Source organism: Cervus elaphus, chromosome 8, assembly GCF_910594005.1.
Source record: "Cervus elaphus chromosome 8, mCerEla1.1, whole genome shotgun sequence".
Taxonomy (NCBI): Eukaryota; Metazoa; Chordata; class Mammalia; order Artiodactyla; family Cervidae; genus Cervus; species Cervus elaphus.
In genome coordinates this window covers 45987997-46006270 of record NC_057822.1, presented here as the reverse complement: position 1 = coordinate 46006270, position 18274 = coordinate 45987997, and the positions used below count along the sequence as shown (strand labels likewise).

The 18274-nt window shown below is 39.9% G+C and overlaps 1 protein-coding gene across 4 annotated transcripts in view; it reads right to left on the bottom strand.

Annotated features, from left to right (window-relative positions):
• SATB2 (SATB homeobox 2) overlaps positions 1-18274 on the bottom strand; it is a 212439-nt gene that overhangs the window by 165165 nt on the left and 29000 nt on the right. For all 4 annotated transcript variants that reach the window (XM_043910475.1, XM_043910474.1, XM_043910473.1 and 1 more), the window contains one exon: positions 4680-4856. In XM_043910475.1, coding sequence (XP_043766410.1) covers positions 4680-4856 — 177 coding nt within the window. The remainder of the gene's footprint in view (positions 1-4679; positions 4857-18274) is intronic.

Genomic DNA, 18274 nt, shown 5'->3' with positions numbered 1-18274 from the left:
CTGGACAATCCTATGGTTAAGACCTCTGACTCAGGAGGTCTTTAACTAGGCTTCAGATTTCAGCTCTTCCACCCACTAGGCCTGTGCACCAAGGGAAGTTATTTCCCTCTCTTTACTCGCCTCAGTTTCATCTGTGAAATGGGAAACATTTAAGTTACTTCAAGTGTTGTTGTGAGAATTAAATAAGTCAGTACATGTAAATCTCTTAGAATAGTATCTGGCAAACAGTAATTGCTCAATTCATGTTACCTTGTACAATTAAAACTCCAAGAAACCTTTGTACATCAACTATACTTTAATAAATTTTTTTTAAAAACTATAAAAAAACCCTTGTTTTATACATCACAGGGGCCCATTAATGACTTATTCCTTTTTTAATCTTAAACTGAAAAAGACAACAGAAATAATGTATCTATATCATACAAGTTTTCACACCTGTGGATAAATTAACAACTTCCCACTTATTCAGAGAAGAATTCATAGAGGAAGTAGAATTTCATACTTACATTTTCTTCTGATTGGAAAAAGAAGAAAATCCCACATAATCCTACAGCCCACCCAATTGATATTTTCATATATTTTCTTTGCCCTTTCCTATACACATAAGTAGAATTTTATATCATTGACACTGTATTTGGCGCTCTGCTTGATTCAAATTACATTAAATGCATTTTTTGTGTCACTTTTTAAAAATGGCATTTTAAACGGCCATATACATTTAATTTCTCTGTAGTAGGAAATGGCAACCCATTCTTCTTGCCTGGAAAATTCCATGGACAGAGCAGTCTGACAGGCTATAGTATATGGAGTCACAAAGAGTCAGACACAACTAAGGGAGTAAGCAGACACTGCACATGCATTTAACTATTCTAATGCACATAAGAAAAAATAGTGACTAATACACTTCCTCCTGAACTCATAACTTTTACATACTCATGACCCACCCCCCAAGAAAACCAGCCAGAAAGGATTTTTGCTTATTTACTGTTCTGCATATTTGTTCTTAAATAAAATTTTCTAGTCAAAAATAAACTTTATTATAAAGTTTAAAAATAAATTTCAAATAGGAAGCAGGAGAGAGATAAGATACCCATTTACAAATTAATCAAATGTACACAGTAAGGAATCATGTTGCCATCACTGCCACCTCCCAGAGTCCACCATCTACTTTGCAAGTATGAATAGCTACATAATCAGTAGGATAAAAAACTCTCTTGACTATGCAGTGAGGTCCATGGCTATCACCAAAAGCCTTGTGGAGCAAAACTGAAAGGATGAAAAGGAACAAGAAAGACCAATGAAAGGAGTGATGAGTTTAGAGGGGGAGGGTTACTGCATAGCATTCCCTAGGTTAACACTCCTCTTCCAAGAGGCTGGAAGCTACTTTTGATCCACATACACTGACTCATAGTTCAGCATATAACGTAAAACGTGCCGGTTGTTCTTAAGGCTACCTATTCTGGGAAAAGCAAAGAGCTTGCCATCTTTAGGCTTTTTGCATATGCAAAATAGTTGGTCAAATGAATCCTGCATCTCATATCCCTGAGAATCACAGAAAGTTAATGGCATATGTTCTGGGAAACTGGAGGGTTTGGGTTAATAAAAAGCCTAATGCCCATGGGTTTATGACATTATCTTGTGCTCTTATCCTTTCTTGGGTCCAAATATCTGGCTTCAAATAAAAACGGTTATCATAAAATGGGAAGGGGAGGGGTTAGATTAGAAACCCTTGAACTACATTTTAGTAGACTTTCTATCATCCTTTATAAGGAAATATTCTTTATGAACAAGCCTTCAGCTCACCTGGAGGGAACGACCTCTCAGAGAAAGAAACTGACTATGCTATGCTCAGGAAAGTGCTCCCCAGATGCCCCAGTGGTGAAGACTCCTCCTGCCATGCAGGGGACACAGCCTCCACCCCTGGGTCTGGAAGAGCCCCTGAAGAGGGAAAGAGCAACCCATTCTAGTATTCCTGCCTGGGAAATCCCACGGACCAAGGAGACTGCTGGTCTACAGGGCATGGGGTCTCAAAGAGCGGGACACCAGTGAGCGGCTCAACAATAACAACACGCTTATAGGGGCAGGGGGCTGCTGCCTTGTCACTGCATGGAGCATGAGTGTCACTCGAAAATAACAGCGTTGCTGATGCATTTTCTCTTTGAAAGACAATCTGAATACTATTCTGATTCAATTACTGAAGCTCTTTTCTGGCCATGTCAAAATGAAAAATCATGTTTCAAGAGTCTAAATTTGTAAAAACAGGCTCAAGAAACCAGCTCTCCCTGCAGTTTAGTTTGGCCCAACTTCTCCAACACAGGAAGAAGAGGTTCAGAAACACTGTTTCTCTGCCACAAACGCATTTGCTAGGAGGTCACCCGATGACTTCTCCATCTTGAGGGAATTACCTAAACTAACAAACAAATAAAACCAGAACAAAACAGAAAACTAGACATATAAAACCTCAGGACTTGAATATCCAATCACATTTTGGTCTGCCTCCTTTCCTAGCTTCCTCCTGCTCTGCTGTTTCTCCAGCACGTGAATGACCTGTCTTATCATGCACTGTTTGGTCTATAATATTAATAAATGTGCCACAAACTGCACACTTGTGATGATCTGAATGACAACAAAGACCCAATACATATATTTCAAAATAAACAATTCTAAGTTTTTCCATTTGCCCAAAACAGAGATCAGCAATCCAATTTAAAATAAAATAAATGAACTGTGATTTTTTTTCTCCTCTGTGACATTATAGTACAGGATCTAAAGACAATACCTTCATTTATCTACAAAATAAATTATATCTGCAATCTAGAGCACCTTCAGGATGTTGATTCAACTTTTACAAAGTGTCATATTTAGTCATTTTTAACCACCATTTTCAAAAACTTTAGGGAAGCCAATATTGGCTTTTGGCTTTTTTCCTCTTTAACCCTCCACCAAGGACCATATCTCTTGCTAGTGGGTCTCATCTTGGGGAGCGGGACTCTCAGTCCACATCACTGAACGGAACCGTGGGGCTCCCTCATGCAAATTTCCTGAGAGCCCCTTCCCTGAACATGTGCCAAAAATCAAATCTTGGCCACTTAGTGCTCTGCGCTCCACATGTGCGCTCACGGCGCGTTCAGCAGCCGCGCTAACTGAGACGGATAGCCCTGTCAAACAGGAAGCTGGCACACCAGGGCGCAACAGTGGGATACAATGACCTTTACATTCAGAGAAAAATATCCCTAAAATGGCATGACAAGTTTATGGGGGGGAAGGAGGGGAGATTCTTTTCTTTCATTTGGGCACATAGCATGCAATAAAAGCAATGGTGCCCAGCGTGCAATTTGCTCGGGATCAAATCTTGAATCCTTCACACAAGAAGGAAATGAATCATCCTTTATCATGCTGCTTTGAAAGCAGTGGACTCTACAATTCAGCCGTATGTACCGCTGCACCCAGACAGGCCAAGTGGAGGGATTCAGCATGCACTTCAACTCACAATAACCCACAGTCCTGGGAAAACATTCCTAATCTCCTGTAGATGGGTTGGTTTCAGACGGTAGAACCAAGATACAATTTGAATTTTTAAAATTTTTAAAAAATTTTAAAAGTAATAATCTGCTTACAAAATCAGAGTCAAGAGCTTGGTAATTTAAACCCCATGTCCTTGGTCACCATATTTGTAACTTTTTATAAACTGCTTAATCTCTTGTTTCCGTCTCTAAATAAACAGAGGATTGGACTAACAGTTCTTAGGAAGTATATGAGGAGGAATTCATTTGAAAATAGCAAAAATCGATAGCTCATACACAAATGTTGAGTAAGGACAGAAATTAATATATGGAATAAAACCAGGCAGTCACATGCTTCTGTCCTTTAGTTATAGCCATATTCCTAATCTATACAATTCAGTCATTCCGGCTAAAACACAAACATCATTCTACTGGGTCAAAAATTTATTTTTCTATTCTTCAGGTTTGGGGGCATTTTTGTTATTTGCTTCATCAATTATTTGGCGTAAAAGAACAATGGGCAACACCAGTTCACAATGGGGTCCCCAGTGCTGTAAAGTCACACTGAAATAATGAAGCAAATTCAATATTTAATTAAATCAGTAAAATGAATTGATCACAAAGACACTGAGCATTTTTTAAATGACTGGACCACAGAACTACAGACAGGTTTTCAAAATTACAAAAGTACAGTATACGAGAGGCATGCATTTTTTTTTTTTCTATTTAACTAAAAGCTGATCATAAAATACAAAAACTGCAGGCCCAAAGCAGTGAATAAACTTAGAAAACTGAAAGCTTATAAATCACATATTAAGGTTTGGATAAGTTAGGAGTCAAATGTCTGAGTACTCTAAGAATACTGATTTGAGGACTTAGAGAAAATAAGAGAGCTATCAATGCAAAAAAAAAAAAAAAAAAAACCTCTATGATGACCACTCTGAAATGCAAAAGGCAAAATGAAATGATTTTGGTGTCTCTAGAGGTGCTGGTCAAATGCTTCCCAAAGCAACAAGAGAACAAGACTCTCCATGAAACATTCTGCTGTTGACTGTTTGGGAAAGATGCTAAATGTGACCATTCTCCAATCCCTGTTTGGAGAATTATATCGGGGAACATGCTCTTCCTCAAACCATGACACTCCCGCGGCAGGGGAGGAGGAGGAGACGGGAATACCTTGTGCCTGAGCCGCGGAGCTGTGGGAGTAGCCCAGGGCCAGGAGCGCCGTCTCCACCAGCTGGCTGAAAAGCACGTCCTTGCGGACCAGGACGAACTCAGCATGCTCTTCCCTGTTGTCATATTCAAGAGAGCCGTCCAACTGCTCCACCACACAAAAGACGGGAATCATCAAACCTGCGGGGACAAAATTCAAGAGCAAACACAAACATTACAAAGCAAATCTCGGTCACCATCATAAGAAGGGAAGAGACAGTTATAAAAGTCACTCATCTGTGATTGACAGTGGCTTGGATTAAACAAGGCTCTTAGTCAGATGGGCCTAATGGGAGAGCTGTGGATTTTTTTCCCCTTCATTATTACTATCAGACTGCAGCAGAACTACCCCAAGCAGTGACAGAAGCCCTCAGATTCTAGTCACTAAAAAGTGGAGTGTCCCAATTGAGGTCTCCTGACTGAGAAACCTCAAGTTCATAGTCAGCACGTAAGTGAGACCAAGGAGACCTTCTGTCTTCTCGCATCCGCATGTCTATGGTCTTACCATCAGCCATTAATGGGACCAGTATTTTCAGATCAGATGTGCTTTTGTCTAGAAATATTGTAAGACACCTAGGAGGGAAGTATATCTGATTTGAGACCCTAAGCTATTATGTGAATATGTACAAGAAAATCAATAGGAATTTAAAAGAAACCCCTCTTGTATCTTTTATGTTTCTAAATCTTGTTAAATAGGCCATCAACTAACCTGAAAATACTCTGCTCACATAAGTCTTAGCTGACATTTAATTTATGTCAAAATCTGCATACAAATATGAAACTCTTGTCTTTAAAAAAAAAATTACTATATTATATGTTAACACCAGTTACCACTGGAAAGGAATACCTCGGCTTATGTTTTCAAAGAAGTAAACTACCCTAAAGAGTAAAGCAAATTAGTGTAGCTGAAAATCTGTTGAAATCTGTTGTCACTGAAATATTTCTCTGCTTTGTATCAATGTGTGAAAAGCTAAAAAATGTTTAATTCACTAAAGATTTTTTATAAACTGTTTTTTATTAAAAAAAAAGTCATACAGGCATTTAAATCTAAACACAGCCATGACAAAAGAAGATCAAAGTTTTACCAACATACAAGTAATAAACATGGACTCTGCCCCACGTAATTCACATAAATTGGTATGTTACAGACTAAGGATCTTCAAGAAAAATTAAAAGTTATGAAGGGGGAGGAAGAAGATCAGTTGCTCATGGTGACAGCATTTCACAATAAAAATAAGACCTCTGTGTAAAATGACATATGTGAAATATGACCTCTGACACACAGAACGCATAGGAGTTTCTCTAGAAACCCCTCCCTGTTGCCTGGACCCTGGAAGCTTCCTGACTCACTCTGATCTGGAAAGCAGAGGGTGGAAGCAGACATTCTGCAAACTACCAGGTCACAGATGTAGATTTTTCTTCTAAAGATAATACAATGGTGACACTGGTTCCCATGTGCTAATTATTATTATTAAAGTTAATAAGTATTGGATGTAATTATTAAATATAACCATTATTAACACTAATAATACTCATTAAGAATTGTTATCATTAAAGATCATGGTAATTATTATTAAGCCTGCACAACAGAATAACAAGTCACACCACACCATGCCTGACACAACTATGAACTTAGTATTCACTCCTAAGAACAACAAAACAGCATTATTGTCCATTGCCCATATACCATCCATGGTATCAATTTATGGAACATTGGAAATAAGGGTGGGGCAGACATTCTTTTAAACAAAGAAGAGAATTTAGCCTAGCCACATGGTGCCTTACAAAATGTTTTTTTAAAACATGATCAGCACTGCCATATCAAATGCTTATTTACTTATGCCCAGTTTATTCCCAACTGCTTGTACGACATATAGTGAATAATATAAATTAGATTTCTTCCAAATTATCTCAGTGGTCATTCATTTATCCAACTTTTGTCCCCTGAATAGCTGCTGTGTGGCAGGTATACCCCATGGCTCTAGTGATACAAATGAAAACAAGCTTGCCCCTGCTCGTACCCGCAGGGCAGTTGAAGAGTGTTGTAAAATCTTCCTAAGCAAGCATAATGGCATTTTATAGGATCCATTCGTGAGAGTCCTTACCAGCACCGAGTAGCCTCCATTTAGACCTTTTAACTCTTACATACTGGTAAGTGATCTTTGTTCAAGCAAGCGGCTTGATTTCTATTTTTAATGATTTAAGTGTATGCACACATAGGGCCATGCACTCAGTGGTGCCATAAGCTACTTCATCACTAATACCTGTGTGTACCTAAGTTTCAATGCTGAAAATCCAGGGCAGTTCCTAACGTCAACATCGAGGTGTCACACATCTGGAAACCACAGATAAGACCTTTAAACGAATCCAGCTGCTCCATAACCTATCCTGTAGCCACTGCTTTAGTGACCATAAACCTTCCTCAAGTGGATGGTCACCTGAAAAAACTGAAGACCCCAGTCATTTTTTAATAATACTAAGAGTTCATGAGTTAGAGATAAAGTACAATACTAAAGCACAAAGATTTATACCACGTAGAGATTTATTTTTTGAAAATGTCAACGATCAAAATATTTCCTAAGTATTTTATTTCAGTGGCTAAAGGAAGCAAATTGTTATCTGACATGACAGCAATAACTGCTCAGAACCAAAAAGCAAGTACCTATCCCTCACAGGCATCGCCTGCTTTCAAAAAAAGAAGAAAAAAAGGGACATTTATAAAACAAAACAGTATTAATCAGAAGTATATGACAACAGAATCTGTTCTAAAAGCACATATACACGTGATACTAAAAGCTATCATAAACAGGTTATATTTAACCACTAAAAAAAATGTACCTTTTTAGTAGAATTGGATCAATCAAAATAATGATGAAATCTTTACAATGAAATGCAATGTTTACAAAAGAAGAGGAAGGCAGGAAAAATAGATACAGTTACCAGTGACAATGACAAGAGAAATGAAAACTAGTAAAACAGTACAACTGAGGTCAAATGTAGGGAAGAAGAAAATTAAGGTATACATTTAAAATACAGCAAATTCCTAGGAAAGAAAACTATGAAAGGATGAGTAGAAATATATATGAAAAAAATATATATTTATTCATTTGATCACCCCATTTGCTCCAGTCAAAAGAGAAAAAAAAAGAAAAAAAGTGACAACAGATGAAAGGATAGTGAGAGCATGTGGCAAGCACTTCAAAAAATAAAAATGGGAAGCATTAAAAGTCCCAATAAAATAAAAATAGCAATGTAAAACCAAGATGCATTTATAACAAAATTTAGAAATGATCAAGAAGAAAAAGAAAGACACTGTTGTCCTCACCCTATAACGAGAGCTTATGGCATTATTTTTCTTTTATTATAGCACAGACCAACTCCAGATGATCAAGGAGAGAACTTTGAACCTTTTGATTACAAGCCTTGCTAAGCCTTTTATAATTGCAGGAGGTAAGCAAGTGGTTTAATCTAGAGGACAGGCACACAGCCCTAGCCATTTGCTAAAAATTAAGAGCTCTTCTGACAAATTGGGATAAATGGTTAATTCTGTTGTCAGAGAGGTAAAATAAGCAATGGGACTCTCTCTACTAGAAAAATGCATTTTCCCAATTGTTACTAGTTATGATGCTCAAATTGCCATTTTCATCATGACGTGGTTTCTGAGGAAGTGTGCATCATTATAAAGAGTTAACCTGATCTTCACCACCACAGCCCTGCAAACACAGACACGTGGGGAGATGGCTTCTCTGAGCCAGGATGGAGTGAAGTCCCGCCACTGTCATTACTAACCTATGGGAGTAATTTGTTTGACCTCTCAGCTAAATTCCTCCTAGCTAAAATGTAAATAATAATATCTACAGCCTAGAATGGTGTGAGAATTAAACAGTGTAACATAGTTAAATGGTCTGACAAATAGCCCTCCAATAATGAAATCCATTTGGTTTTCTTTTTTCAAAATCAGTATTAATACCACTTCACAGAGGAAAAAAAAGAGACCAATAATTTTTTTCAGGGTCTACCATCAAGGCTCAAGATACTGCCTGAAAAGCATTTCTTCAGAATGAAAATCATACCAGTAATTACTGAATGGCCTAATTAAGATGCCTAAAGGCTTAACATGTTCACCGTGCCCCACAGCCCAAAAGGGTGAAAGTGTTAAAAGCACCATACTTAATATGCTAAAACTGCCTGTCCAATATAGCGGCCACCAGCCATGCCGTGACGGAGCACCTGAATGCTGACTGGTCCAGAGCTGAGATGCGCCGTGTGACATAAAGACTCAACATCAACAATTTAATACCAAAAAATAAAAAATTATTATATTTAACTCAAAATATTTTTATTAATTGAATATAGAAATAATATTTTGGATATACTGAGTTAAACAAAATGTATTAGTAAAATTAATTTCATCTGTTTCTTTAACCATTTTTTTTTAAAAGAAGCTACAAGAAATTTAAAATTATACATGCGGCTTTTATTACATTTTGATCAGACAAAGCTGCTCTAAGCAATCTGCCAAATACCAACATATACAATGGTTTTTCTGACCCAGGATAAATACTCCACAACCTGATTAGCAGGACAATTGTGCCATTGTCACTTATCTCTCCTCTGTGTTCCAGATCTTAAGAGACTTGAGGACAGATGTACTCTTGGTTAAACTCCAATATCTAACGTGATATCTTCCCTGTTTCACTGAACAAATTGTAGGCTATTGTTTTACTCCTAACTATATTAATCCAAGTTCTTTAATAAAAGAAAGACTTTTTTTTTGTCTTCGCTTCATTTCAGAGAACAAAATCTAAAGTGCTCAGGAAATGACAAGATGGAGAGATGAATGTGAGGAGCAAGTACTGTTTAATGTGCTGGATCTAACAGTGAAAGATGAAAGAAGGTCCAGAGGCAGAGGTCTAGATAGCAGGATTCTAGCGTCTTCTGGGAGAGCTGGGACACAAAATGATACTCTCATCTGCAGGGCAACTCCTAACTCATCTTGTACTCTGACATACATACTTACCTTTGTTTCTTCCCTGTTTACCCTGTGAAAGGGTTATTATTACTCTCATCTGATAAACGAGGAAGCTGAAACTATAGGAAAATTAAGTACGATGTCCAAAGAAACTAAGAGAAGCAAGGATAGAGCAGTTCCAGTTAGCCAACTTTAAATCTGAAGCACGCAGCATTCTTGCGGGCGGGGGGGGGGGGGGGGGGGGGGGGCGGGTGTCAAAAAACAACACTCCAAAACCCACACCCACAGAAATATAAATGTGTGACCTTTCAGCAAAGGACCCTTCACCACTTGTGTCCAATGTGTAACCCACGTCAGTTGTAAGTGAATTCAACTTTCAATAGCCTACTCCATGTCAGGGTTATCGACATGGGCGCAGAGGAGACGCGAACACAGACCCTGCCCTTCAGCCGCTCACAAAGAAAGGCTCACACAACGTGTCCTTCCCAGCGTGGGTGAGCAGAGGCTCCAGGCTCCTCCTCAGCCCCTTCACCTGCGGGATCCACCCTCATTCCTGAGCCTGCCCCCCAGTGACAGGAGCCAGACTGAGATGATAGGAGGCCAGCCTTTCACCTCCCCTCTTTCAAAGGGCTTCTGAAACCATCCTTTTCCAGAAGAAAGGCAGCCACAGGGCCTTCTCCCTTCCCTGGGGGCAGCAGTCGATCAGGTTCTAATACCTGAGAAGGCCCCTGGGCTAACTGAAGATCACAAAGGCTTTAGGGCAGAGCCTTGCATCTTTATCTGTTCTTTGTATAAAACTGAGGCAAGGAATAAAGCATCACCTTCAGCAACCACCACAATCAATAAATCACAGATCCGCAGAAACACTGAAACAAACTCTACCAGGGAGCCCGACTGAACGACACGGGGGCTTCCAGACGACTGGGAAGGAGGGTGGGAGTGGGAGCAGCTCTCTTTTCTTACTGCAGATTTACCAGAAACACAAAACTACTGTTTCCGTGCTCTAAAACCTCACACCCCCCGCCAGCCCCCCACCATCTCTGTTACTCATATAGTCTCTAGATGCTTCCTTCCACCCTGAAACAATAAAGGCTAGTTTGAGTGCCAAGAACTGCAACCAGAAACAGAACGGACGAGGGTGTCCTGCATCACCTTCTTGGGGTCCCAGGAAAAATTTCAAAACGGACCAAGTGTGTCTTCCCTACTCCCCTCTTTTCTGCTCCTCCTCTCAGCTCCCAGGGACCAACCTCTTGAGCTCTGGCGGCCCCAGGCTCCACATTCCACTCCAGAAGCCCACTCCCCCAGGAGCTGAAATTCCAAAGAGATTAATAGATAAAAAGATGCAACACTTTACAGTCTGAATGGTTTGGTAGTCTCTTAATCTCCTCAGATATATTTTCATTGTTAAAGAAGTACACTGCAGCCCATATTAACTTCCAGTGGAAAGATCTTCAGGTAAGGTAATAAAGAAAAACATGTTTTCACCAGTACATGTGTGCTAAATTGCTTCAGTCATGTCCGACTCTTTGCAATGCTATGGACTGTAGCCCTCCAGGCTTCTCTGTCCATGGGATTCTCCAGGCAAGAACACTGGAGTGGGTTGCCATGCCCTCCTCCAGGGGGTCTTCCAGACGCAGAGACTGAACCCACTTCCCTTGCGTCTCCTGCATTAGCAGGTAGATTCTTTATGACTAGTGTCACCTTGGAAACCAGTATTAGGAGGGCAAGTAAAATCATCTGGGGGCAAAGCAGCCACCTGTAGGTGGCACAGAGGTCCTCCAGGCTCCCCCAACTGCTCCACTTTCCAGAGTTCCTCTCTGTCTTTTGCTTGTCAACTACAGATTCTTAGAAGGATCAATTCATTTGTTTTTGCTGTTGGTTTTGTTTTTAACACTTCCCGAAGAGGAAACAGGAGGCAAGATAGAGATGGGACAGCTGCAAGTCCTGGTTGTTCACAGGTAGAGGACCAATCATTCCTACAATTATGGGGAAGGCAAAATAATTACTCTAAGGCCATGAGCTGTCCATCCATGACCCAGTTGCTTAGAATTCAGAACTAGACCTCCAAGTAAAGTTCCACCTACAAAGCGCATCAGTGCCACTTCCTCTGTGTGCAGGTGAGGAGAAGGTTAAGACTGTCAAGAAGTATTTTATTTCCAGAATTCTCTCTAGTAAAACCAGACACTATTTACAGCCCCTGGGGCAGATCTTAACTTTGGGAGATAAGAACAAAAAATAGGCCAGGGGTAGGGCTGGCCAAGTAAGCTCTGGTCCTCTCACTTATCACCTCCATGGCTCATATTGGGTTTAAAGTGGTAGGGAAGGGAGATGAGTTTTCTGGTCTTTCAGATTTCTGATTCCAGGCCTGTCCCCAAACTGAGAGGCCACAATTCAACCTGAAATCAGATCTGAAGGCTAAAGGAAAACTCCAGGTCTCTCGATACACTTCAGTTCCAGAAATGCGGTGGCAGCATCAACTCGGCCTGGCCGTCTGCAAAACAGGACTTCATAGGCATGCAGGAGGCACAGTGTAGCTACTTATCTAAACCAAAACTTCTGAGCTCCACCTGGGAACACAGCCACAGCCATCCTGATCCAAGGAACTAAATTCCCAGATGTCAGCAATGTCTAGTTACAGTGAACGAGAGGCTGGCCATTTCCTTCTCCAACACGGACTGGTCTTAGATAAGTCCTCACCCTCCCGCTCCCCCTTCCACCCCCAGACTGACCTGCAGCAGAGACAAGAGAAATGTTCGTTCAGTTTAGCAAAATGCTAACTGCACCTAGACATGAATAACCACCATTAATAGGCAGTGTGGGTTCTGGAAACCCCATGACTCCGCAGCCATCTAACTGGTCCACGTCACTGTGGCCCTACTGCATGGCATTCAGCATCAGCAGACAAGGAGCACTTTCTAGGGAAGAATCTTCACACGTGAATCCAGGAGTTAACTTACTCCATGTTCTCCAGGGAAGCACACCAGATCACGGGGCCCTGCTCGACCACTGCCGACAGACATTGTTGGCTGCTCACCACAAAGGCATCCCAGTCGGCTGGCACAGGACTCTGCTGGCTCACAGCACCCTGCCCTGTGACCGTATACACCCTAGAGCCCCGAGGGCGTCTTATCTGCAGTCCTACCCATGGCACTGAGGGCGGCAGCATCTTTTCTAAGGGTAGTAACTACAGAGAGAAAATGTTTACCCATCCCAGAATCAAAACAAAATTTAAGAAAAGAAAAAAAGTCAAATATGCAAGTTTGGGTATCACAGAAGTGTTCAAACATACGGGACACTGTGTGGGGATCCCCCAGCTCAAAGCTGAATTCTTCAGGTTCTTCTCACATTGGGTTAGAAATGCATATACTAGTTAGTCTTGAGACTCAACGGCATGTCAAAATGACTGTACCACAATTCATTAACATCAGGATCTCCGTCCTCCATTTAGTAAAATTTTATTCTGGAGGTTTCTGGGAAGGTCATTTTTTAAAATAGTATTGAACTAGAGATGTATTTGCCACTCCCTTCATTCTCATTATCCTCTCTGGAAAAGCTATTTGCAACTCAGCCCCAGGAGTGAAAAAAGGAGTCAGTAAAAATTATCTTTGTTAGCAAACTAACATTTGCTTCATCATCACAGGTTTTGAGCTCTGCCTAAATGTTATTTTATCTAATTTAACAATTAAAAAACCCTTGATTAATTTCTCCAGTGTAGTGTTAAGGAAAGATTAACTGTACTGAGGTTCTCTAGCAAGGAATTAATAAAGGAATCAAGCACTTGGCTCTCAATAAGACAAGACTACCCAGATTTCTAGTGGGAATATTCCAGAGTACAAGCATGTTTTCTTTGGGGAGTTTAACTCACCAAAATTATTAAAAATTGAGATCAAACACTAGTGCAAAGCCCCAAAGGAAATCATACTAGAGTGGAGAGATTTTTATCAAATGAAAACCTGAAAAGGTAAAGTTTTTATAGTGAAAAATAAAAGGCTTTCTCCCTTACAAGAAAAAAATCCTGCTGCCCTATATCTATGTTTAGGGTTCAAACAGCAAAACGTATACAGATATTTAATAAATGTGTAAAGATCGTCACTGTAAATTGAATGCAGCTTTCACAAAGCCAAGCTTAAACAGAGAAGCAGCCATTACCATCCTTTCCCAACCACTAAAGCCATTCTCATTCTTGTACCCAACAAATGCCTCCACTGAGATGCAATAGCAACCAGGTCCTTGAAAAGGATAACACTGGGAGGTAAAAAAGAAAAGAACAGGAGGAGAGAACAAGAAAGTCAAAATCATACTGTGTATTCTGCAGTTCCCTAAGGGGACACTGAGCTCTCTAGATTGCAGTACATAGGATATTATTATTGTGACTGAAATGAAGTTAATAAAACCCAGCATACAGACTGGGGAAACTCAGGTCCCCACTGATGGAATACTTCCCACACAACGTATTTTAAGCATATATGTACCTGTGTAATTTATAGTAGTTACTTAAATAAGAAAAACAAAACAGAAAAAAACTAGCATATTGTTTTTCATTTTATGATTCTAAGACATCTCTTTATAATTTACATCATTTCCCAAAGGCAATATTAAATTTGATATTATAAAACCAAAAAGACTATGTCAGCTCTTGAATGTAAATCCACTGAAACTCTTATCCTCATTCTTAATGTTATCCAAAGGATATCACCCAATCATAGGAGGAATGTAATTCCATTTTTAACTATCTTTGAAAAGTGTCACAAAAGCCCAAAGTGATTTGTCTCCTGGAAAAAAAAAGTCATAAGCCTTTATCCTAAAGAAAATATATATGTTTCTACCTTTCCTAAAGCACAAAAACCCTGGGAGTGCACCGCAGTTTCAGATCGGGGTTAATTCCAGATATGGAATATCCCAACTTCAAAAATATTTCATTCTTCCTAGATTCCCTGAGTTCACAAGTTATTTAACTCAAGAACAATTTCTGAGCCACAAAATGAAGCATATTAGTGTAGTTTCTCCCTGTCCCTTCAGAGGCCACAATTTTAAAATAGTTCTCATCTCACAGGCTCAAAACAAACTATCAGAAAGAGAAGTCAAAGGCTCCTTTTTGAAATCAGCCTTAAAGGAGAAAGGGGTTGCTTGGGAGGTTAGTTCAGAGGCGCAGGTTTAGGTGTAGGCCTGTGGGTGCACGCCTCACCTGCCTGCCACAGTGACAGAGACTATCTCAGCGCCGCCACCGCCCAGATCTAGATAAAGATGACAAAAGAAACTCTACCCAACAGGTTCCATGAATATGGGTTCATTTCTTTACTTTGCTAGCAGGAGTAGGATCGACAACCAGATATGTTTTCAGAGAGCAAGCCTGTGTTTATTATATACATGAGAGGCTGGCTGTGAGAAAGACTTCACTGACTCACATCAAAGGCAGAAAAGAGCTGCATCTCAGAAGCCTTCCTGGCTTGAAAAGAACTGTCTCCCTCTAACTCGCTTTCAAGCTATACATCAATCTTCAATATAATTATGTTTGACAGAATATAAGCTCTCGGCAGTTAACTTGTTTACAATAAATGCTTAGTTTGGGTACACGGACTGTATTTCAGCCTTAGAAATATCAAACGCAAACCTACAACAGCCCCACTATCCGGCTGAGAATTATTTTGCTATAAACCTTTTTATTGGGGGGCTGAGGGAATTACTTTGCAGTTTGTTTTCCACTAGCCACTTGGAGCAGTGTGAAAAGAGGTACATTTATACTCTGACCCTGGGCTAATTGGAATTCTATACATTTCCACAGGAGAGCGTGCGGCATCAATCCTGAACGTGAAGGTCGGCGCCTAGATGGTTTCACCATGGCGGCAAAAAAACACGTGTGCCGCAAAATGGCTCTTACTAAGGGCACAGCGTTCTCCTCCAGTTCTTTCTCTCCTCCAAGTCTCTTGGGAACTAACAACCATTTGTGACGGCATTGGCAGACTTTCAATAGTAAGCTCCAGTTGAGGGGTGAGGGGTAATAAGTTAGCCGTAAAAATGTGCTGAAGGCTCAAACTCACTATATGAATGGACCTATAAATAGAGTTAAATCATGCTGAATGTTACCTGGAGATTCATCTGAGAAGAAAAAAGAAAATCAGGATCACCTTGTTCATCGTTATCAAGTGCCTTTACTTGAGTCTTAAATGAGTAATAACTTCCCTTTCGGTGAACAATTTGCTCCTCTTATACCCCCTAAATAACGAAGGATGTTCATTCCTCTAGTACCACATCTTCCAAGCCTACAGGACAAAATCTTATCTGGATGGAACCTGGTGAGCTGAAAGCTGGCAAAGCTTCAGGAGAACCCTGGTTTAGCCTCACTCTCCTCCATGAGCTACTTCCAGGCACGCATCCTCACTAGCATTCTGAACCCTTTCTCGTTTGCAGATCACAAGCTGATCATCACAGGGTTTCCTCACTTGTTTCTTAACTTCACAAACACCTTGTTACCAGATTTCTATGATAACTCAACTTTAACATAGTATTATTATTATATATTAAAAAGATCATTTTAAGAAACCTAGTTTAAGTTTACTTCCCAAAATAACTAATACTGGGGAAATAGTGTTCCTTTATTACTTAACAATGAGATCCCAACTTCTTTCCCTCTAGTCAATGTTATCATTTCAGGAAACATAAAATAGAGAATTTTTTAAGTCTTTCAGCTTCTAATACATAAGACACATAAATTATTTCAAGAGTCATTAAATGTATTTTATTAAAAAAAAACTTGTCACATGACTTCAGTATGAGAGAAAGAAAGGAAAAATATTTTCACTGAATTATCAACCTCACAGATCTTTTTTGCTAATATCAAAAGCAACTAGTTTGCAACATGAACTAATGGAAAATTGTTAAATTCACCTAAAATAATCACTTCTTTTTTTGATTTAAATAAGCCCTTTTAAAACCTTGACTATTTAACTGCTATTTACTTAGGGGAGGGGAGACATGGAGAAGGTGACTGATGAAAAAAAAACAGTGTTTTTTTTTTTTTTTAATTGTACAACAAAAATTCCCTCCAAGGCAAAAAGACATTATGCCAAGTTCCACCCAGAATTAATGTTTAGGTTTAAATTATAAAGCCCAGAAAAAATGGAACCACTAATAGACCCTTAAAGCTCATGGCATTCGTCAATGATGTTAGGTTATGTAAATGTTAAAACTGAAAAACCTTTTGCTGACAAAAGTATTTTAATGAAAGCACTATTAACTAGACTCTCTAAACTGAAATTTTTAAAAAAAGGAAAAAAAAGAAGCTCTTTGAGCTGTATGACATAAATTCCAGTCTGAAAGGGATTATGCTTTGGACAGTTCCGGGATTATGAGACCTTCACCAGGAAGGGTTTACTGCCTATCTTATTCCTTTCATTTTGTTACTCTCAGAAAGGTTTTTAAAGATCGAACCCAAGAAAACTCTAAGCTACAAACCAAAGAAATAGTCTCCTCTAACTCTGTCAACTGAGTCCAACCTTGGGCTCCTGCTGCTCTGATGGCCAACCTCATTTGTGGTTTTAGTATCCCCACAACGACAGGGGTTAACTCCCCTGTTTGGGCCAACTCCAGTCATCACCCAAGTTTCCAAGCACACGCAATTCTATGAACAGAGTAAGAAACACAGCCTACAGTGAAAGAACAGTAGCCACTGATTTCATCGGCTGCCAGTCAGCTCATTCCAAGTTGCTGAAAGTGCTGCCCTGGGGAATGAGGGCTGGAGGCTCAGCAGTATGAAGGATTATCGATTCAAAGGTTCCAAAGATTGCAGACAGCAGCCAAAGCCTATGCATCTCAGAGGACAGTCTATGTCATCTATGTGAATGTCAGGTGATGTGTCCGCATGGAAACTCGGGGTCCCCCCACAATGCCACGTATGCCAAGAAAAAATAAGGGTGTTCATTATTCATCTTCAACTTTGAACAGCCAAGATGGGGGGAGAAAGTTCTTCCTCCTCTGGAGGAAGAACAGGAGGCCCAGGGACCACACCTAACCCTTACTTCGCAGGCCTTTCTAACAAGAGAAACATTCATTACTGTTTACTTCCATTTACACAGGTGAAAAAGAGGTGGGAAAGAGAAAGAGAGAAGGCAGTTACTCCCTTCAGGTAGAATATAAGAAACTGATTCCCCATCTTCAACTGTATATGAAGACAAACCAATGAGCACTTTCCATGTCTCCTGAGCAACTACACCCAGGAGCTCCTCTCGGAACTTCCCAGGGCATAGTGAGAACCAAACGATCTCTCCCCAAAACAGAATTTAGCTAGTAAACACAGCAAAGTAAGTGAAAAGCACTTCAGTTTTTCTGCATCTTCTCCGAGACTAAAAATTGGTACATTGTGTGACAGGTCCACCTCATTTTTCTTAATGATGTTTTTATTATTCTTTCACTCAATTAAAGCAGAAATGGATATTGCATCTTCTGACTGTATAATTGTTATTGTAATCTGTTTTCGATCACTGCTTGGGAAATGGGTCCAAAGCAACATAAACTCTCCACTGCCTCAGAAGGCAAGTCATTTTCTTTTACTACGACACTTAAAGAGACATTTATCATGCTGCTCTGTTAG